A 22,062-nucleotide genomic window follows, 5' to 3' on the forward strand; every position below is an offset into this window, starting at 1 on the left:
CTTGAAATAATAAAATTTAACAATTCAGCTCTATACAGTTTCACTAAGAGCATCCAAGAAAAACACTGTTTTATTCATGATCACAGAGGTTAGGTGCTATGAAATTCCTTTAACGAGGGGACCTCTAGCCAGATGCTGGAGTTGTTCAGAGTCCCTTTTGGAACCTCCCCCATTGTTTCCATACATTCCACTGGGCCACTCAAAGCCATTTCCATGAATGCCATCTATTCACCCAAATCTTAGACACCTCCGTGTGGACTGCCAGAATTTGCTGCATTGACAGTTAAAGTCCTTAGCCTCCTTGTGGGTTCCAGAATAAGAGACTGAAAATTTCTGGAATAACTTCGGCTGTTTCTAGCTAAAGAGCCTGCTGGGAGGGCATTTCCACTGATCCAAATTCTCTCCAGTGTTTGGTTATCATCTGCAAAAAAGTATGTTCCCACGAAAGAGCAGATTGGGCAAACAAAACGAAACACAACTGCTAGGAGTTTCCATTGTGGCTCAGTGGATTACAAACCCAACTAGTATCCATGAGGATGCGGGTTTGATCCCTGGGTGAAGGATCCGGCATTGCTGTGAGCTGTGGTTTAGGTGGGCGGCTGTAGCTCCGATTTACCCCCTGGCCTGGGAACTTCCATATGCTATGGGTCTGACCCTAAAAAGCAAAACAACATCAACGACAACAACAAAGAAACACAGGTGTTAATCTAGTGATACATGCTAGTGTATTCCAGCCATACTGGCAGAAATGTTTGCTGTTTTAAAAATAAAAGTGTGCTTTGGGCTTCCCGTCATGGCTCAGTGGTTAACGAATCCAACTAGGAACCATGAGGTTTCAGGTTCAATCCCTGGCCTTGCTCAGCAGGTTAAGGATCCAGCGTTGCCGTGAGCTGTGGTGTAGGTTGCAGACGCGACTCGGATCCCACGTTGCTGTGGCTCTGGCGTAGGCCGGTGGCTACAGCTCTGACTGGACCCCTAGCCTGGGAACCTCCATATGCCGCGGAAGTGGCCCTAGAAAAGGCAAAAAGACAAAAAAAATTAAAAAATAATAAAAATAAAAGTGTGCCTGAAGGAGCAGGGGCCCGTGGCTGTCACCACGGGTGGCATGTGCATTTGGAAGTCCCTAATTCCTTCCAGCATGGCCTCCTTCTCCCCCTCCTTCTCCTTCTCTCAACCGGGACCTCACCCTTGCAGATCCCTGGGGGATGCGGAGCCAGAGGAACGTTTAACCCATTGTGACTTGCACGTCACTATGACCAGGGTCTGTTTTTCAAAAAAGCGGGTGTGCTTTGAGGACCAGAGTCAAGAAAATGTAAACCCCTGCAGAGGTTTGTGCCTCTGGTGTTTGCAAGGGGAAGGGATTCAGGAGATTGCCTTCCCTCTGAAGGGAAGGAAACACCACAAGCTCCTTTGCAAGTGGAACCTGTAACACCTCTGCTGTGTATCTTTCCTTAGGTGGGATGTGGGAGCTAGGGGCTTGAGATTTGTTTTTGTGAGTCAGCTCAGGGACTAACACACCGAGGTGGGCGTTGTTTTTTTCTGCACTGCTGTTCATGGTCAAGGGCCAGAGGTGCACTTAGCAGCGACGCTGGGGTGGCCTCAGTAGGCCTTGGGGATATGTCAGAGGACCTCTGAGCCCTTGGCATCATTTGCTTAAATTTCAACTTAACAAAGGCTTTTTTTTTTTTTTTTTTTTTTACTTTTTAGGGCCACACCCGAGGCATATGGAAGTTCCCAGGCCAGGGGTCGAATCAGAGCTACAGCTACCAGCCTACACCACAGCCACAGCAACTTGGGATCCAAGACTTGTCTGCAACCTACACAGCGGCTCATGGCAACTGGATCCTTAACCCACTGATCGAGGCCAGGGATCAAACCTGCCTCGTCATGGATACTAGTCAGGTTCATTACTGCTGAGCCACAACAGGAACTCCAACAAGGGCTTTTTGAGCATCGTCTCTAATGGAGACAGATTGTGCCAAGTTGCAGGAGCTAAGGAGATGGGTGAGACACCCAGTGCTTTATTTCAGAGAGCGAACACGCACCTTGCAGGGGCCAAGACACCTGCCCCCAAATACAGGCCTAGTGGCCTCCCCTGTCTGCAGAGCTCCAGGGTGGTCAGGGCCCTGGACAGGCTGCGTGGGCGCCTGGCGCCAAGGAGAGGGGACTTACTCAGGAGACACTGCCGGGCACTCAGTGCAGACTCTCTCTGGTTAGTGTTCCCATCCGGAAACTTAACAACTGTCTGAGAGACACTAAGTGACAGCTGTCTTCCAAGGTGTCCCTTGACATCTATGCTTCAGATGAAGCATATAAAACAGAAACGAGATGCTCTGTGAGATGCACGTGTGGTCACCCAAGGATAACCCGGAGCCTTTTCTTTCCCCCAGAATAACCCCAGCAATAAAGCGGTGAGCACAAGCAACACGGTCACGGCAGCCCACATCAAGAAGTTCACGTTTGTCTGCATGGCCTTGTCGCTAACGGTAAGGAGAGACCCACCTCTGCCCCTGCCTCTGTTTTTGTTTTTGGAAAGGGCAGAATTGCTGTTTTTTTAATTGAAGTATCGTTGATTTGCAATGTTGTATTAGTTTCAGGTGTACAGCACAATGAGTCAGTTATACGTGTGTGTGTGTGTGTGTGTGTGTGTGTGTGTGTGTATTCTTTTTCAGGTTCTTTTCCATTATAGGTTATTACGAGGTATTGAGTCTAGTTCCTTGGGCTCTACATAGGACTTTGCTGGTTGTCTATTTTATATATAGCAGTGTGTATCTGTTATCCCAAACTCCTAATTTATCCACCTCCCCTTTCCCCTTTGGTAACCATAAGTTTGTTTTCTGTGAGTCTATTTCTGTGGGAAATCGTCATTTTAAAGGGAGAAGTCTTGTCGTCCCTAATGTGATGTTGCGCTAGGTTAGGTAAAAACCCCTTTAAGATATTTTCATCCCAAAATATGAACAATTGTTATTCAAAGAGATCACTGAATCTAAGAATAGATGGTCAGCTTCTGGCGTTTCTAGGACTTCTAACATTCTGATGAAAGACAGGCTTTGCCTTTAATTTTAATAATACTGTCTTTACTGAATAATTCCTAGCCCATTTTTAAAAAGCCAGAGTCAATGTCCCTTTGCCAAATGTAATTTTGGTGGTAAAAGTTCTTTTTGTCATACATTTACATGGATGTCTCCTACTGATTTATTTATCATTCAACACATATTATCACGCACCTACTGAATCCCAACCTTGTAGCATCTTTAAGGATGCAGTAAACAAGCCTGGATAACACTTCATTGTTGGCAAGGCATGTCAGTGACTCTGTGCAGTCTTTTTTTTTTTTTTTCCTTTGGCCACACCCGGGGGCTTTTGGAAGTTCCCAGGCCAGGACTAGAACCCACACCTCTGCAGCAACCCCAGCCACTGCAGTCAGATCCTTAACCCACTGCGCCAACGTGGTAACTCTGTGCACAATCTTAAACATCCTTTCTTTATCAACTCCCTTGGGTAATTCAAATGTAGGAGATAACATTCACAAAACGTGGAAAAAAATCCTCCGTACTCTGTAATCCAAAGCACAGTGATATATAATTTCAGACTGTAATAACCTTTATCAACAGTAGCAAGACAATAATAGTAACACTTATAGACAACTTTACATTATAAGATTGTGCCCTTTGGGTTCTAAAGAGGGAAAAGAGAAGAGATTCTAAAAAGGAATATGGGGCAGAGCTTCCTTGCCTGCCCACTTGCATCTCTCACAAGCATCCTATGGTAATAAATCTATTTCTTGCCAAAAAAAAAAAGAAAGGACTGTGGGTATTTTGGACTTGGTTCGTTGTTGTTGTAACCACACTTGTTCTGTAGAAAGTCTCCATTTTTATAGTACAATGTAAGGTTGTAACAAAAATGCCTGGATGTGTGCAGTTCCCATCATAAATGATGGATAATGAGGCAGTAAGGCAATAGGAGGTGCTGGGCTGTGCTAAGGACAAGAACACAGTGACCTTATCCTTCTAACCATTATCAGAAGAACCACTTAATAGATGAGCCCCAATTGTGGGTCCTTTAAAATTAAGCCCTCCCACATTTTAAATCTTTTATGGATTTTTTTTTTTTTTACAAAACCCACAGCTTAATATTTGATCCATCGATTCAACACCTGAGTAGATTGTATCAAGGGCAACACAAGATACATAGCCCGTCACCTAACACCGCTGACATGGAGTCATGACCTTGCATCCTCAGTCACTTGTCACCTCAACCTGGCCCTGCCCTCCCGGTCTGTCCCTCATAAAATCAGGAGGGGGTGTCAAAAGCATATTCCAGGCCACCTCCAGGTGTGGGGGGAATCTGATAGCCTGCCTACCTGAGAGTCAGGGCAGGTTACCCAGGCAACTCTACTTTCCTGGTTACACTATTTCTCCCTAGGGCGTGCAAGTTTTTCCATAGTTCCCCTAAATATTAGCAAAACACTGCACAACTTTGAAACCGTTTAAAGGAGTGTTTTAGGAAAAACAGAGACCATTTCTATTTCAGGAACAGACCTAAGATTTTGGAGAGCATGTTAAGTGACTGGAAGTTGAAAGTTGAGTTGGTTTGAATGCCAGGTTCTGTGACTTGGCCCTCATCCGGCTTGAAAGCTAGAAGATTTTCGTTGTTGCTGGCTCTGAGTCAGGCTCCTCTCTCTCTTGCTCCATTTAAACAGCCTCCCACAGCAACGGTTGAGTCCAATGGAGAACTTTACCAGACTGGGTTTAAGGATATTCCTTTCCCCCTTCAGTTCACAGGCAATTAATCTATGCCTCTAAAACGAGAGCAATATGTTTGTTTGGAAATAACTACAAAAGATCTAGAAACACGCGTTGATTTCCCATAAAGATTTTATTTAATTATTCTGATCCTACCATCTGTAACTAGATGTCTCTCAGGGGAGATTTGTCACCATAGAAATAGAGACTCAGAATCTTTTGTTGGGGAGTTCCCATTTTGGCTCTGTGGGTTAAGGAGCCAGACATGGTCTCTGTGAGGATGCAGGTTCGATCCCTGGCCTCTCCCAGCAGGTTAAGGATCTAGCATTGCCGCAAGCTGGAGTGTCAATTGCAGATGCGACTCAGATCTGGTGTTGCTGTGGCTGTGCTGTAGGCTGTCAGCTGCAGCTCTGATTTGACCCCTAGCCCAGGAACTTCCATATGCCGCAGATGCAGCTGTAAAAAGAAAAAAAAAATCCTGTGTTGGAAAGGAACTGGGAGATGAACTGATCAAATCTCATAATTTCTTAGTAAAGGAAATGAATGACTCAGAGAGGATAAGTGACTTGCTCCAGCACCCATATAGACATATGTCACTTTATTGCATTTTCCCAGGTAGTACATTTTTTACTAATTGAAGTTTTGTGGCAGCCCCGCATTGTCAGATGATGGTTTTTTAGCAATGAAGTATTTTTAAATTTTTTTAATTGAAGTATAGTTGATTTACGGTGTTGTGTTAGTTATTGGTGTACAGCAAAGTGATTTAGTTATACATACATATATACCTTTGTTTTCATATTCTTTTCCACTGTGGTTTACTATAGGATATTGAATATATAGTTCCCTTTGCTGTACAGGAGGACCTTGTTGATTATCTATTTTATATGTGTATCTGCTAATCCCAATCTCCTAATTTATCCCCCCCCACCACCCGTGGCCGTCCCCTTTGGTGACCATAGATTTGGTTTCTAGGTTTGTGAGCCTGTTTCTGTTTTGTAAATAAATGTATTTGTATCATATTTTAGATTCCACATATAAGTTGTAGCATATGATATTTGTCTTTGTCTGATTTACTTCAGTTAGTATGATAATTTCTAGGTCCACCCATGTTGCTGCAAATGATATTATTTCATTTCTTTATGGCTAAGTATTATCCCATTGTATATATGTACCACATTTTCTTTATCCATTCATCTATTGATGGACACTTAGGTTGCTTCCATATCTTGGCTATTGTAGATAATGCTGCTGTGAATATTGGGGTGCAGGTATCTTTTTGAGTTAGAGCTTTGTCTGAATATATGACCAGGAGTGTGATTGCTGGATCATGTGGTAGTTCTATTTTTAGTTTTTTAAGAAGCCTCTATACTGTTCTCCATAGTGACTGCATCAATTTACATTCCCATCAACAGTACAGAAGGCTTCCCTTTTCTCCACACCATTTCCAGCATCTGTTGTTTATAGACTTGTTAATGATGGCCATTCTGACTGGTGTGAGGTAATACCTCACTGTAGTTTTGATATGCATTTCTCTAATAATTAGCAATGTTGAGCATCTTTTCATGTGCCTATTGGCCATCTGTATGTCCTTGTTGGAGAAATGTCTATTTAGGTCTTATATATTTTTTGATTGGTTTGTTTAGGATTTTTTGTTATTGAGTAGTATGAGCTGTTTGTATATTTTGGAACTTAAACCCTTGTCAGTCACATTGTTTGCAAATATTTTCTCCCAGTCTGTAGGTTTTTTCATTTTATTTATGGCTTTCTTTGTTGCGCAAAAGCTTATAAGTTTGATTTGGTCCCATTTGTTTATTTTTGTTGTCATTTCTATTGCCTTGGGAGATTGACCAAAGCAAACAATGGTGCAATTTATATTGGAGAATGTTTTGCCTATTTTCTTCTAGGAGTCTTAGGGTGTCATGTTGTATATAGTTAAGTCTTTAAGCCATTTTGAGTTCTTTTGTGTGTATGGTATGAAGGGATGTTCTAACTTCATTGATTTACATGCAGTTGTCAAGAGTTCCCAACACCGCTTGCCAAAGAGACTGTATTTTCTCTATTGTATGTTCTTGCCTCCCTCGTCAGAGATTAATTGACTGTAGGTGTGTAGGTTTATTTCTAGACTCCTTATTTTTTTTCCATTGAGTCATATATCTGTTTTTGTACCACTGCCACACTGTTTTGATTACTGTATTTTTGTAATATTGTCTGAAATCTGGGACAGTTATTCCTCTTGCTTTGCTCATTTTCCTCAGGATTGCTTTGGCAATTCTGAGTCTTTTACGGTTCCAAATAAATTTTTGGATTTGTGTTCTAGTTCTGGGAAAATGTCATGAGTAATTTGATGGGGATTGCATTAAATCTGTAGATGGCTTTGGGTAGTATAACTATTTTAACAATATTAATTCTTCCAGAGTTCCCGTCATGGCTCAGAGGTAGCAAAACCAACTAGGACCCCTGATGATGCAGGTTCAATCCCTGGCCTTGCCCAATGGGTCAGGGATCCAGCACTGCTGTGAGCTGTGGTGTAGGTCACAGATGTGGCTCAGATCCCAAGTTGCTGTGGCTGTGGTGTAGGCCAGCAGCTGTAGCTCCAATTTGACCCCTAGCCTGGGAACTTCCATGTGCTGCAGGTGTGGCCCTAAAAAGCAAAAAGCAGGAAAAAAAATTAGTTCTTCCAATCCAGTAGTATGGGATATCTTTCCATTTATTTGAATCATCTTCCATTTCTTTTATCAATGTTTTATAGTTCTCAGTATATTAATCTTTTACCTCTTTAGTCAGGTTTATTCCTGAGTACCTTTATTACACTTTAAGTACACTTATTCCTAAGTGGTTTTAAAAGTGATTTTTTTTTTTAGTTTCCCTTTCTGATACTTTATTGTTAGTGTAGGGAAATGTAACAGATTTCTGTATTTTAATCTTGTATCCTGCTACCTTGTTGAATTTGCTTATCGGTTCTAAGTTTTTGTGTGGAGTCTTTAGGATTTTCTATATATAGCATCATGTCATCTGCATAAATTTTACCTCTTGCATATATACAATTTTACCTCTTCTCTTCCAACATGGATACCTTTTATTTATTTTTCTTGTCTGATTGCTATGGCTAGGAAGTATTTTTAAATTAAAGGATGTACATTGGTTCTTTAGACATAATACAATTGGACATTTAATAGGCTATAATATAGTGTAAATATAACTTTTATATGCAGTGGGAAACCAAAAAATTCTTGTGACTCACTTTATTACAATATTTGCTTTACTGTGGGGTGGTCTAGACCCAAACTTGCAGTATCTCTGAGATAATGCTTGTAATAGCATCTGCTAGAAGCCAGCCTTCCAGGCTTATTCTCTAGGGCCCTTTCCTCCATGCTGTGCTGTTTCCATGGGACAGGATCAGCAATCTGGCCCTGCTGCCATGCTTGAAGCAGTTTCTTCAACACTAAAAATAGTAATATTTGAGTTTACAGCTTAGGGTGTGTCTCATATACATTATCTTTATAATAAGACAATCCGTTGGCCAACATCTTGGCTAGAACTGTCATTAAAAGATAGATAGAGGGAGTTCCCATTGTGGCTCAATGGTAATGAACCCTACTAGCATCCATGAGGATACAGGTTCAATCCCTGGCTTCACTCAGTCGGTTAAGAATGCAGCATTGACATGAGCCAAGCTGTGGTGTAGGTCCCAGACGCAGCTCAGATCCTGCGTTGCTGTGGCTGTTGTGTAGGCTAGCAGCTCCAATTCGACCCCTAGCCTGGGAACTTCCATATGCTGAGGAAGCAAGCAAGACAAAGGAAGGAAGGAAGGAAGGAAGGAAGGAAGGAAGGAAGGAAGGAAGGAAGGAAGGAAAAATTAAAAAAAAGGTTTTTTTCTCCCTCTAAATTCAATGCTATGCTGTTGCTATAATGTGTACATACTTTTTTATAGCACTTAACATATTCATTCTCCACGTCTATTAGTCCTCCTTGGCTCTGAGCTTCCAAGGCAGGATCTGTGGCTTAGTCATCTTTTATCCCCATGGCCCAGAATCCTGCCTGCCACAGAAGGGACACAATAACACAGACACATGAATCAATTAATGATTAACCGTGAGATAAAGACCAGAAAGGTACCCATGGCACCCACCCCTCATGAGCAACAGTCTCCTTATTTATACTCAGGTGATCCTATTTTTAAAGCTTTTAAGAGGCCCTTAACTCTCAAGTCTGTTTTCAGCTTTTTAATTTTGAAATTTCTTAGTGTCAGGAAATGAACATAGCAGAGCACTTAAGATCGGCACATCATGTTTATTCCAGTGGATGACAGTCCCTTCAAAATATGAGCCTTCTGATGGTTTGACAGCTTTCTAGGCATCACCTAGGATTAGAGCACTTCTCCAGGCTCTGGTCCTTGGAGCACGCTGGCTCTTCCCCCTGGGACTTTGGGAAGAACTGACCCCATGACCCCCACAGACCCTCAGTGATCCAGGGATGCTAACCGGGTTCCAAAGAAAAACATATACTCTCCAGAACAAGAACCCATCCTGTGTTCAGAATAGGCTACTTTCAGGCCCTGGCATTTGGGTTTGGCATCTGCCTTTGCTGGTGAAAAATTCTTTCAACAGTTCATAAGAGACTGCCAGGTAAGCGTGCCACAGCCCACAAATGTGTTCATTCTCTAGTACAGATTTTTAATGTAAATTTAGCATATCCATCCTACTCCAAACATTGGTTCATCCCTCATCTTCTTATCTAGGGGTTTGTTTGAGCCACTGGGCTTCAAGACAAGCAGCAAATGCCTTCCTCCCAGCTGGAAAAGGAAGTGGATTCAGGAGGCATGTACAGTAGGAAAATAAAAGTATTTTCCAAGTAGCATCTTGTTTTCCTTCCTTCCAAGCGCCTTTAGGAATGCTTGGCAAAGTGCTGAATGACTTATTTAGACCATCTGAGGAGTGAGGGTGAGGAAAGGTGGCACTTTAGTGGATCCAAAAGATTAGCTTCAAAATTATAGAAAGTGTCAGATAAAATGTAATCCCCTCAGTGGCAACAAAGGAGCAGACACAGTGCAAACCAGGGCTGCCAAGGTAACTGCAAACTGGCACACTACCGTTTGGGGTGAAGGAGCACAAAGTTCAAAGATATGGGAGTTCCCATTGTGGCTTAGCGGGTTAAGAACCTGACTAGTATCCATGAGGATGCAGGTTCGATCCCTGACCTCACTCAGTGGATTAAGGATATGACATTGCCGTGAGCTGTGGTATAGGTCACAGGTGGGGCTCAGATCCGGCATTGCTGTGGCTGTGGCTGTGGTGTAGGCTGGGAGCTGCAGCTCCGATTCAACCCCTAGCCCAGGAACTTCCATATGCTGCAGGTGCAGCCCTAAAAAAACAAACCCCCAAAAATTACAATTTAGGGAGTCCCCTGGTGGTTTGGTGGTTAGGACTCATTACTTTCATCACTGAAGCCTGGGTTCAATCCCTGGTCTGGGAATTGAGACCACACATCAAGGCGCTGCACACCACAGCCAAAAAAAAAAAGTACAGTTTAAATCAATGTGGAAGAGCAGCTTCAGATACTATGCCATGTGGTGGGAGCCTGTGTGGTGGCGACATGGAGGACACAGCATCACAGACCAGCAATCAGAGCCTCACAGGAGAAGGCAGGACCACAAAGCACAAGACAATAGCTGGTGCTGGGGTCAGAAGCAAACAGCCAGTTTTGCCCTGAACCTTCCGGTGGAGCTTCAGTCTCCATGGCTTATGTGACTGACTATAAAGTCTGATGATTAGTGTATCCTAAAAGACTGCCTTTCTCTACTGGACAATCATGGTGGTCACAGACGGAGGGTAATGGCAACAAGCTTGTGATAAGGAAGCAGGAACAGCTTTCCTTCCTCTTGGGGAAAGGAGCTGGTAATGCTAAGCTCACAGAAACACAGACACGAAGTTCCTGTTGTGGCTCAGGGGGTTAAGAACCTAACTGGTATCCATGGAGATGAGGGTTCCACCCCCAGCCTCGCTCAGTGGGTTAAGAATCCAGCATTAGCACAAGCTGCAGCACAGGTCACAGATTCGACCTATGGATCCTACATCGTGGTGGCTGAAGGCTGGCAGCTGCAGCTCCAATTCGATCTCTAGCCCAGGAACTTCCATATGCCGCAGTTGCAACCCTAAAAAAGAAAAAAAAGAAACACAGCCTCGGAATTCGAGTCGTGGCTCAGTGGTTAACGAACCCAACAAGCATCCATGAGGTCTTGGGTTCTATCCCTGGCCTTGCTCAGTGGGTTAAGGATCCGGTGTTGCTGTGAACTGTGGTGTAGGTTGCAGATGCGGCTCAAATCCTGCATTGCTGTGGCTCTGGCATAGGCGATTTGACCCCTAGCCTAGGAACCTCCATATGCCACAGGCGTGGCCCAAAAAAAGACAAAAAGAAACAGCCTCTTGTAAACCCTTTGGGACTTATAGTGATTCCCTCCCAGATTCCAGATTTGGGGATAAAATAGAAACCACTAATCTGGGTAGGATGTGTCTTTTCAAAAACCTTTTTTGGTGCAGGGAAGCACCCCCCCAAAAAATAACAGACTTCTATGTTCCTGGATGTTAGGCCATTTTGGTGAAGCCAATAGATTGGCTTAGTAAATTTACCAAACTTGCCAACTGACCCCAAACATGTAGGTTTAAAAAAAAAAAAAAAAAACACCTTTTTCTCAAGTTCATAGCAGATCATATTAAATGGAGAAGTTTTAATAGTTTTAGGTGATTTTAGTTGACCAGTTTCCATTTTGACTTCATAGTGGCATTTTTAAAACATTTGGTGTTTTCTTAAGTTCCCCGCTGCTCTAGTTTGGGGAAGCCGTTGCCAAGAGAGAGGAGGTCCCTCTGCTGCAAAGGGGGTGGGGAAGAATCATTGCAAAGCACAGGCTTGGCTGCTGCTGAGGCCTCCCCAACCCCCTTTTACAAAATGGAAATGGGCATGGCTCCAAGTGGAAGTTGGCAGGCAGAGCCAGCAAGGCGCTTTTGTGCAGTGAACAACCTACACAGTCATACCCAGAGAGGCTGAACCCAGAGATGGTGGAGGGGAAGAACAAAGAGCAGAAAAAGGAGAGAGACAATGTGAGAGAGATGGAAAGGGCAGGTCAGAAGAACAAGCGGAGAGCCCACGGGTCAGAAAAAGAACAGGGAGGTTGAGAGTCAAAGGAAATAGAGCAGAGTGACGGAGGTGAGAGCAATAGACAGACAAGAAGAATGGGCAGTCCCTAAAGACCCCCTAGAGCCCTCCCAGCCCCCCAGGACCCCGCCAGTCCTTCCAAGACCAATTACATGATGTCAATGTCACAGGACTGTCCCAGGGCCTCCAGGCTACATCCCACTGGCCTCCCTCAGCTTCGACAACTGGAGACTACTTCGTGGTGCTGGTGATAGTGTTTGTGTGTGTGTTGCTGTCACTTATGGCAGAGAGAGAAAGGGACCTTGCCATCAAAACACAGCACCTCACACAATAGGATGAAAGGGTATCTGAGGCCAGGAGCTGTTGTAGACTTATGGATCTAGTTATTTTAAAAAAAGAATTTAAATGGATTTTTACTCTGGCTCCATCTGAGCCTTGTTTTTTGACATCTGTAGATGGTAGAAAAAGGAAAGTGCGAATCTGCCACCAACCCTGAGTTTTCTATTCTGATTGCTGTGGATTGAATTGTGTCTGCCCCAGATTTCTATATTGAAATCATAACCTCCAGTGCCTCCAAATGTGGTCGTACTTGGCAGTAGGGTTTGATGAGGTCCTGGTGGGTGAGGAAAGTGGATCCCTAATCCAGTCTGACTGGTGTTCTTAGAGGACGGGGATGTGACACAGACCAGCACACAGGGAGGGCGCCACATTGGAGCGAGGGGGCGTGGTCCTGCCCACACCTCGATCCCAGCGATTGCTGTCACTCCAGGACTTATTGCACTAAGCTGCCTGGTTCATGGTACTTTGTTACAGCAGCCCTAGCAGACTTGTACCCTAGTGTTTCTGAAACAAAGGCATCTTCTTGTCATTTAAGGCCACATGGATTGATCAGACCTAACTATACAACCGATTTACTTTCTTTTTAAATTCTCCACACACTGTTTCCATAAGACATGTCTATTCATGCATTTCCAATTTCTGCAGGTGAGAATCTGAGTGTAAGCTTTACTTAGAAATATTGTTCATGCAGGTCAGCACTGAACTCAATTATGGGCTTAATTATGTCCTTGCTAGTGGAGGAGGGGTTGTTAACATCATAGCATCCAGTAGCAGTAGGTGTTCAATTTAGGTTGCTTTGCTTTTCGGGTTTTTTCTGCTTTCCATTCATTGAACAATCCAGTGCATCTCACCCCAGCCCTTGCAGAACCTACCGTCACTAACCGTGAAAGGCTGAAACGTGTTCCCGAGTTTCTGGAAACAAATGAAGTTGCTAGTATTTTATCCAGTTGTATGTATCCTCCCAAATTGTCTCAAAACCTTGATCCATTCTACTGCTCCCCGCATAAACATTATAAGTGGTTTCTGATTTGGCGCAGTATTGTGAAAATTACTTAGTTTCCGTTTCTCTTGTCCATACACACCTGCTTTCTATAAAGAAATGGTGCAAGGCCACCACCTGAAGGGGTTTGGGAATCAGGGGGAAGACACTGCACCTGCAGAGGAGTCCTAGTTGGCCTGTGGTTTCTGCACCGTCCCTAGCTGTCTGCTGGACCCCAGGCTTACATCCCAAGTTTGGTTCCCAGGCTCCAACCTCAGGCTTTTCTGGTGAAAATGCAGGTTAATCAGCAGTGGAAGGTGGTGGTCAGGAATTGTTTCCCAGAAAAGCCAAGTAACCAACTCATCGACTTCCAGGAATTATATGTGATGATTCCCTGTAACTTTTTTTTAAAAATCATTTTTATTTGTCTCAGCTTAAAGACAGAAGCCATAGGGGAGTATTTTTCTTCTTAACCAGTGGACACATTAGCAGTGTGTAAGACACAGACAACAGTTTGGTGAGATATGTGGTCCAGACCCTCCTGACAATGACCATGATGAGCCTCATGGACAAAACAGCCTGAGGTGTTCGTGGCTGCTCGGTGTTCTGCACCTGCTCTTGCTCTCAGGTGCTTTGGGTCCTGAACACAAGCACCTTCCTGGTGGCCTGAAGCCTTGATGTCCTGTTGATTAACATGGATGAGACATGTAGGAGGAATCAGCAAAGCCCATGTAAAATAGCTCGAAACTTCAGTTTGTAAATTATCTCAAAAAAACACTGAATGGATGTATTGAAATCAGCCTGTGAGGACATGAAACGCTGCTTGATATCTTAACTGGTCATTTTGTGTTGAGTGAAACCAGAGGGCACTGGACCCAGAAACAAGAGAAAACAATCAGGCAATTCCCGTTGTGGCACAACAGAAGCAAATCCAACTAGCATCCATGAGAATGCAGGTTTGATCCCCGGCCTCGCTCGGTGGGTCAGGATCTGGCATTGCCCTGAGCTATGGTGTAAGTCTCAGACACAGCTTGGATCCCATGTTGCTGTGGCTGTGGCGTACGTAGGCCGGCAACTGCAGCTCTGATTCAACCCCTAGCCTGTGAATTTCCATATGCTGCAAGAAAGCTATCTGAAGAAAGCAAGAAAACTATCAAATATCATTCTGGTCACAAGGAAGTTTGTCCCCGAAAAGTAAAGTAACATAAAACAAACACTGATACTTCCATCAGATGCCATGCCACTCCTCACCTTCGCCCCGCCCCCAAAAAGCATATAATTAAACACCAAAGTTTGGACACAGCTGACCTGCATGAAGATTTCTAAGCAGATCTTGGACTCAGATTCTCACCTGGAGAATCTGGAAATACAAGAAAAGAGATGTTCCATGGAAACAGTGAGCGGATAGTTTAATTGGCTTTATTTCTCCCCATGCTTAGGTGTCTCCTGCACCTGCAGGCAGATTAGGAAGGTGCCTGGGAAAGTAGAGTCTCTTTCAACTAACTGATACATGGCCTTTGCTGGAAATGGTCTTTATTGTATCCTAAAGAGTTTTACTGCATTTCCAGTTCTGGGCAGGAGCCCTGCGCGTTCAGGCAGTAAGGGAAACACGATTGAATTGTGCCATGAGATCACTCCAGGGGTCTCTGTGTACTTTCTGAGGCCAGGGCAAGCCTCACAGAACCACAGTGCGACACTGAGGAAAAGCACGTGTAGCAAATAATCGTGCCCCAGAAACATACTGACTGTGAATCGGGTACCAGACAGTTTTCAAAGGCCGGCCTTTAATCCTCTCGCAGAGATGGCTCTTAACCCACGTGGCTTGACAAATGAATTGGCCCTTACCAACACAAACAGAAACAAGAGGATTTTGAGAGCCGTGCTGCACATGCCAGAGCCGGCCCCTCTGAACCAGAGATGGGTTCAGACGCAGGACTGTGCCTCGTGCCAAATGGCCCTGGGCTCCTGTGACACTTAACCACCTTCTTTTCAGATTTTGATTTAACGGGGGTGGGTTGGAGGCGGGGGGAGGGCCCAGGAAAAGGGATTAGCTGAGGCATGAATTTTGAGCTACCCAACACAGTGTTCATGGAGGCGGCCCTGAAGCCCCGGGGCTTGGGTTCAAATCCTGCTTCACCCACTCACCAGCTGGATGGTCACTGAAAACTGTAAGCCTTGGCTTCCCCAGCTGCCATGCAGGCATGATAAAAATACCCAAGACTTTTCAAAGTTTAGTATAGCGCCTGGCATGCTGGAAGCAGAGAGTGCCGACCCTCTCCTCCACCGCCGTCCCCAGGTATGTGGGACTCCCTATAAGGAAAGATGGCTGCACCTATAAGTGAATGGCTGCTGGTAGATTCAAAGCTAGTGATTAATTTTATGAATTTTTCTAGTAATATATATGTAATACCCTTCCAAATTTCTATGGGTTTTTTGGTGTTTAAAATAATATAAATTCAACTTCTTGATAGATTTATGCATACCTTCTCTAGACAGACCCTACCTGTCCACGAGACACATATATATGTGCCCATTTTTCTCCTGCAACTTGAGAAAGCTCTTCCATGTCCCATTGACCCTTCCTGGGTTTTGGGGGAGGTTTTTTTTTTTTTTGGTTGTTTTTTTAATTGTTTTTTAATTAAAGTATATTTGACTCACAATGTTGTGCCAGTATCTGCATTACAGCAAAGTAACCCATATATATGACTGGGTTATATATATAACATGATGGAAGATAATATGAGAAAAATAATGTGTGTTTGTACATATATGTGTGTGACTATATACATATGTGTGTGTGTGTATATATATGTATGTATGTATACACACACACATTCTTTTTCTCATACCATCTTCCATCATGTTTTATCTCAAGAGATTGGATATAGTCCCTGTGCTGTACAGTAGAACCTTATTGTCTATCCATTCTAAATGGAATGGTTTGTATCTACTAACCCCAAACCCCCAGCCCCTTCCTGTTTATAGCCTCCAATCCCAGGTGCTGACCATGCCTTTGGTCATCTTGCTAATTCAGAAATGCCAGTTACCCACAAGCCACTGTGAGTGCAGAGAGAGAGAAATTGGCATATTTAGTCCTCTGGCTTCGATCTGCACATGCCAACCAAATATTAGAAATGCCAGTAAGGAAAGATGTTTAAGCCACACACGGATGCATCGCCAACTGCATCTAAAGCCTGGGACACTTGCGGTGGGATGGTTGATGGAACACTTGCAGTGGGACGGTGATGCTGAGCGTCTCTGTGTTTACAGCACAGCTCCCTAGAGACAGAGCACGTACATATTTACTCCTCCGACAAATGCTTGAGCCCCTGCTCCATCCCAGGGCTACCACAGTGAAACAAACACACAAAGGCTTTCCTCTCAGGGAATTTATCACATCTGGAAGAAGACAGGCAATTAACATATACGTCGTGGTGGATAGTATGTCTATTTCCTGTGGCTGCTGTAACAAATTACCATAAACCTGACTGCCTAAAACAGCAGAAATGTATTCTTTGCTAGTTCTGGAGGCCAGAAATTGAAATCAGTTCACTGGGCTGAAATCAAGGTGTTAGTGGGGCCTACTCCCTCCAGTGGTTTGCTTGCTTTGTTGTCGTTTTAGGGCCGCACCCGTGGCATATGGAGGTTCCCAGGCTAGAGGTCAAATCGGGGCTGTTGCTGCCAGCCTATGCCACAGCCACAGCAATGCCAAATCCGAGCCACATCTGCAGCCTACACGATGGGTCACAGCAATGCCGGATCCTTAACCCACTGAGCAAGGCCAGGGGTTGAACCTACATCCTCATAGATGCTAGTCAGATTTGTTTCTACTGAGCCATGACGGGAACTCTGCTCCAGTGGCTTTAGAAAAGAATCCATCCCTGGCCACTTTCAGCTCCGCTGCCAGCATTCCTTGGCCAAATCACTCCAATCTCTGTTTCCACATCACCTGCCCCCTTTCCTTTCCTTTTTTTCTTTTCTTTTTTTTTTTTTAATTCTGCCCTGCTGTTATTTATTTATTTTTAACATTTTTTATTATAGTTGACTTACAATGTTCTGTCAATTTCTGCTGTATAGCAAAGTGAGCCAGTCACTATTATAAAGTCCCTTGTGATAGTATTTAGGGCTCACCCTGATGTGCCTAGGTAATCTTACCTCAATATCCTTCATTTGATCACCTCTCTTACCATATAAAGCAATAAATACTTGTTCTGGGGATTAGGGAGGGAGTATATCTTTGGGTGGCCGTTCCACAGCCTTCTACAAGTAGTCCCGGCTACTGGGGAGAAAAATGAAGTAAAAGGAAAGAGGATGAGGGAGATGCTGTTTGGGACAAGGGCCCACATTTGCAGTAAGCTGTCCTCCAGCCCAGCGCCCCCTGTGCACACACAGCTGTGCTGGCTCCTCTGCACGTGCTCAGCTGAGCTGCTCCATTCATCCTTTCAGGGACCCTGTCTCAGTTTCTCCCTCTCTGTGATGTCTGCCTCTCCAAACACTCCTTCCTATCCACGTTTAAATATCCTCAAGGCTCCCAACTTAAACAAAAAGTTAAATGTTGAAATCATGTCTTTAGGAGTTCTCATTATGGCTCAGCAGGTCACAAACCTTACATTGTCTCAGAGTTCCCATTGGGTGCAGGTTTGATCCCTGGCCTCACTCAGTGGGTTCAAGATCCAGCGTTGCCGTGAGCTATGGTGTAGGTCACAGATTTGGCTCAGACCTTGTATTGCTGTGGCTGTGGCGTAGGTCAGCAGCTGTGGCTCTGATTCAACCCCTAGCCTGGGAACTTCCATATGTACAATGTGTGGCCCTAAAAAAAACAAAAAAAAATGTGTCTTTAGCCAGCAGGTCCCCCACATTTCTCCTCTCCTTGGCATCCAAGCTCCTAGAGAGAATTATGTGAACGCACCTCACAACCACCTTCCCCGCTGCTGTTGGCCACATCTGTGCCCCCAACCTGTGCCATCTGCTGCTCCCACTGCACTCCCCTTACTCCTCCTTCAGGGGCGAGGGATCCTGCTTCCTTCCTAGGTTGTTACCGTGATCTGCCTTCTTGCCACTGTTCCCTGTCATCCCCTTAGAAAGCTCTCCGAGGTCCCCCTGGCTCATGCCCCAGCCCCCAAGGGCACCATCCAGTTCTCACCTCCTGTATTTGTCGAAGCCATCATCTGCATCCTTGGCTCATTTCCCGTGGCTTCTGTGACCCCATCCTCGGCTGCTTGTCCATCTTCCTCTCTGAGTGTCCCTTCACAGGTTTCTTGTTGAAATGCCCGTCTTCTGAGCAGTGAGCATCAGAACTCTGTCTGGGCCCCCTGCCCACCTCCTCCCAAGCCCTCTTTCTGCAGGTCGTGCGTGGCTTCCATTGCTGTGTCCAGCTGATTCCTGAATCAGTGTCTGTGACTCCGATCTCTCTCCTGAGCTTCAAGCCCAAACATCTAACTGCCTTCTGCACAAATGTGCTTCAATTTCCCGTAGCACAGACTCCTCAGCCTATCCCCGAGGGGGTTCATGGCCTGCCCCCTAAACCCCGTCTCCCCTCTGTTCCCATTTCAGTGACCAGCAGGCTCCTCTGCCTGGTATGGCCAGAGCTGGAAGCATGGGCTTATCCTCGGCTTGGCCCCTTCCTCAGATGTGCACCGGGACCTTAGCTGCCTCCTAAAACCCCTCAGATCTCCCTTTCCTCCTTCTCCCACTAGTATCACCCTACTTCTGCTTCCATAGCCACCCCATCAATAGGCACCACAGGTTAAGAATATAACTAGTATCTATGAGGATATGGGTTCGATCCCTGGCCTCGCTCAGTGGATTGAGGATCCAGTGTTGCTGTGAGCTGTGGTGTAGGTTGCAGATCCCGTGTTGCTGTGGCTGTGGTGTAAGCCAATGGCTGCAGCTCCAATTCGACCCCTAGCCTGGGAACTTCCATATGCTACAGGTGCAGCCCTAAAAAGACAAAAAAAAAAATAGGCACCACAGCCCCCAGTGGGGCTCCACACGCTTCCCCTCCAAACCAGACCTTATGGAACAGCCGGTGTAAAGCTTCTTCACTGGCTCTGGAGCCAATGTAACCCAAACCCAAAACAAGCAAGCCGGTCTCAATGTCCTCCTGCTCCCCGTCCCAGCCACGCAGAGCACTTGGTGTTGAGGGACCACTTTGTGTGTTCTCTCTGCCCAGACCTCTGCCCACCCTGTCCCTTCTCCCTGAGCCCTCTCCCGGCCTCCTTGTCCAGCAGACGTGACTCTGACCTGCTTTCAGACACTGACTAGGACGCTGTCAACAGCCTTCCCATCCTCTGCCACTCCCACTTTCCCCTTCAGATCCCAAGGCCCCCATCATGACCCTGAATGCTCTGTGGTCTTGGGGGCTGTATGAGGGCTGGTGTCACCTCCACCCTGTTGACCCATCATCTGGCACAGTGCCTGATAGGACAGGTGCCCAATCATTGATTTTTGAGTGAATACACATATAAAGCACATTGTTATAACAGACTGATTGCTCCAGGAATCAGTAGGTCCCCATAGAATCAAACCTACAGAAGTAAACAGAGTTCTTTGGTGGCCTAGCAGTTGGGGATTCAGCATTGTCACTGCTGTGTCGCTATTGTGGCTCTGGTTCAATCTCTGGCCTGGGAGCTTGTGCGTGCCACAGCCATGGCCAAAAAGCAAGCAAACAAAACAAAGTACAGAAGTAACTAAGATCTGAGTATCTGGGAGGGGAGGAGGCTGTGAAGACAGAATGTAACTTCCCTCAGACAGCGATGGTCAGGGGCTCGTCCTCATCTGCCCTCTTTGCTAACGAGCTCATCTAATCCCCCTTCCACGTGGTAGCCCTTCAAACACAAAAGCCCATTTTAATACCTTTTCACAGCCTGGCTTCTGAATCCTCTGGTGTTTTGGTTCCGTTCCTTGAAATTGTTTCAGTTTGTCAGTGTCCTCTGAGACCATGGAGCAAAAATTCCAAATCAGGTCTGACCTCACCGAATGGATTAGGATTGTCCAGTTTGGGGGAGTTCCTGTCCTGGCGCAGCAAAAACAAATCCGACTAGGAATCATGAGGTTCAATCTCTGGCCTCGTTCAATGGGTTAAGGATCCGGCGTTGCCAAGAGCTGTGGTGTAGGTCGCAGACCCGGCTCAGATCCTGTGTTGCTATGGCTGTGGCGTAGGCCGGCAGCTATAGCTCTGATTAGACCGCTAGCCTAGGAAGCTCCATATGCCATGGGTGTGGCCCTAAAAAGACAAAAGACAAAAAAAAAAAAAGATTGTCCAGTTTTGACCTTAGAATTGTCGTTTATGCAGCCTAAGGCTCCACGGGCTTTATCAGTTAGGAGGTGAAACACAAGAGCCATTAAGACTCCCTTGGCCATATTCTCAGGACAGTCAGGGATTGGCCACTTCCCAGAATCCATCTTTAGGGGATTTTCTCCTGGTATCTCCCCAGTTCTCTGCTTCAGTCCTCATGGATATTAGTCAGGCTCATTACTGCTGAGCCATGATGGGAACTCCACCTTCAAGTTTTAAGATGACTCCCTGTCGTGAAAAAGGCAGGCTCAAAGGAGGGGCTTGGGATGTAACCTCAGCCCCTAGTGGTTCCTTTTTCTCATCTCACTTCGAATGTAACTATTTTAAGGCTCTTTCTCTTGATCTCAGCACTTGCGGGCATTCAGTGTAACTGGGCTTCTGCCTGCCTGACCTGATTCATCCAGGAGGTTGTAAGACCTTGAAGGTGGTAGTCCTTAGACTTCTCCTGGGCTCACCCTCCGGGAACGTGGGCAGAGAGAGCCTGGGAGCCTGCAGATGAAGGCAGGGAGATGGCAGGTAACTGGCTACCTCCCCCAGCAGCTGGGGAACCCCTGACATCTTCAGGTGCCTGCTGCTCTTTTCTGGTTGTAGAGGGGGAGGGGATTTCTCTTTTGAGAGCTTTCCAGCTCCTTTCAGAATCTTTGCTGTTATTAGGTCTTACTTGCCTCTTGCCCATGAACTTTGAAATCTTTTTTTTTTTTTTTTTTGGTGGGGAAGACAAATGGATCATCTGTTGCAGCAGCTTGTACTCAAAAAGCCTGAACTTCTCTATAGCATTCAACAAAGTATTTTTTTTTTTTTTTTTTTGTCTTTCTAGGGCCACACATGCAGCATGTGGAAGTTCCCAGGCTTGGGGTCAAATCAGAGCTGCAGCTGCTGGCCTACGTCACAGCCACAGCAATACAGGATCCAAGCCACATCTGTGACCTACACCACGGCTCAAGGCAATGCCGGATCTTTAATCCCCTGAGTGAGGCCAGGGATGGAACCGCACCCTCATGGATACTAGGCAGGTTTCTAACCTGCTGAGCCACAATGGAAACTCCCAGCAGAGCATTTTCAAAGGCAGGGTGAGGGAGGGGACTCCCAGCTGAAATCTCTTTCCTTTAATTGATTGGGGGTTTTTAATTTTCCTGGTTCTTGTGAGCTTAACAAGGACATGGTCACTCTCTCCCACGTGAGTGGCCATCTTTGACGGCCACTATTCCATCCAATGAGGCTGTTCTTCCTCTTGGTCCCCAGCTTCCTGAGATAAGCCTCATCTGGGAGGGGTTACTGGAGAGCGGAGGGGGTGGCTGTGCCATCTGTGGACACCAGGCCTGGGATTGCAACACTGCTGGGTGCTTGTCTCATCTTGCCCAGGCCAGCACGAACATACATGCCACCCAAGGGGTGGAGGCCACGGCAGAATTTAAGGTGAAGATATTTGGTATTTAAAACATTTTAATCCTAAAGCTTCAGAACTTCAGGGTCTTGGGGGGACCCTCCCAGAGGGAAAGAAAACAAAAGGCGCAGCATCAGAGGAGGCAGCAGTGCGGAAGGCTGATCTGATC

General features: G+C 45.5%; 1 protein-coding gene across 1 annotated transcript in view; it reads left to right on the forward strand.

Moving 5' to 3' along the window:
- ANKH (ANKH inorganic pyrophosphate transport regulator) overlaps positions 1-22,062 on the forward strand; it is a 165,136-nt gene that overhangs the window by 126,678 nt on the left and 16,396 nt on the right. Inside the window, exon 8 of the mRNA XM_047767888.1 lies at positions 2,391-2,486. Coding sequence (XP_047623844.1) covers positions 2,391-2,486 — 96 coding nt within the window. The remainder of the gene's footprint in view (positions 1-2,390; positions 2,487-22,062) is intronic.

This window comes from Phacochoerus africanus, chromosome 1, assembly GCF_016906955.1.
Source record: "Phacochoerus africanus isolate WHEZ1 chromosome 1, ROS_Pafr_v1, whole genome shotgun sequence".
NCBI classification, from domain to species: domain Eukaryota; kingdom Metazoa; phylum Chordata; class Mammalia; order Artiodactyla; family Suidae; genus Phacochoerus; species Phacochoerus africanus.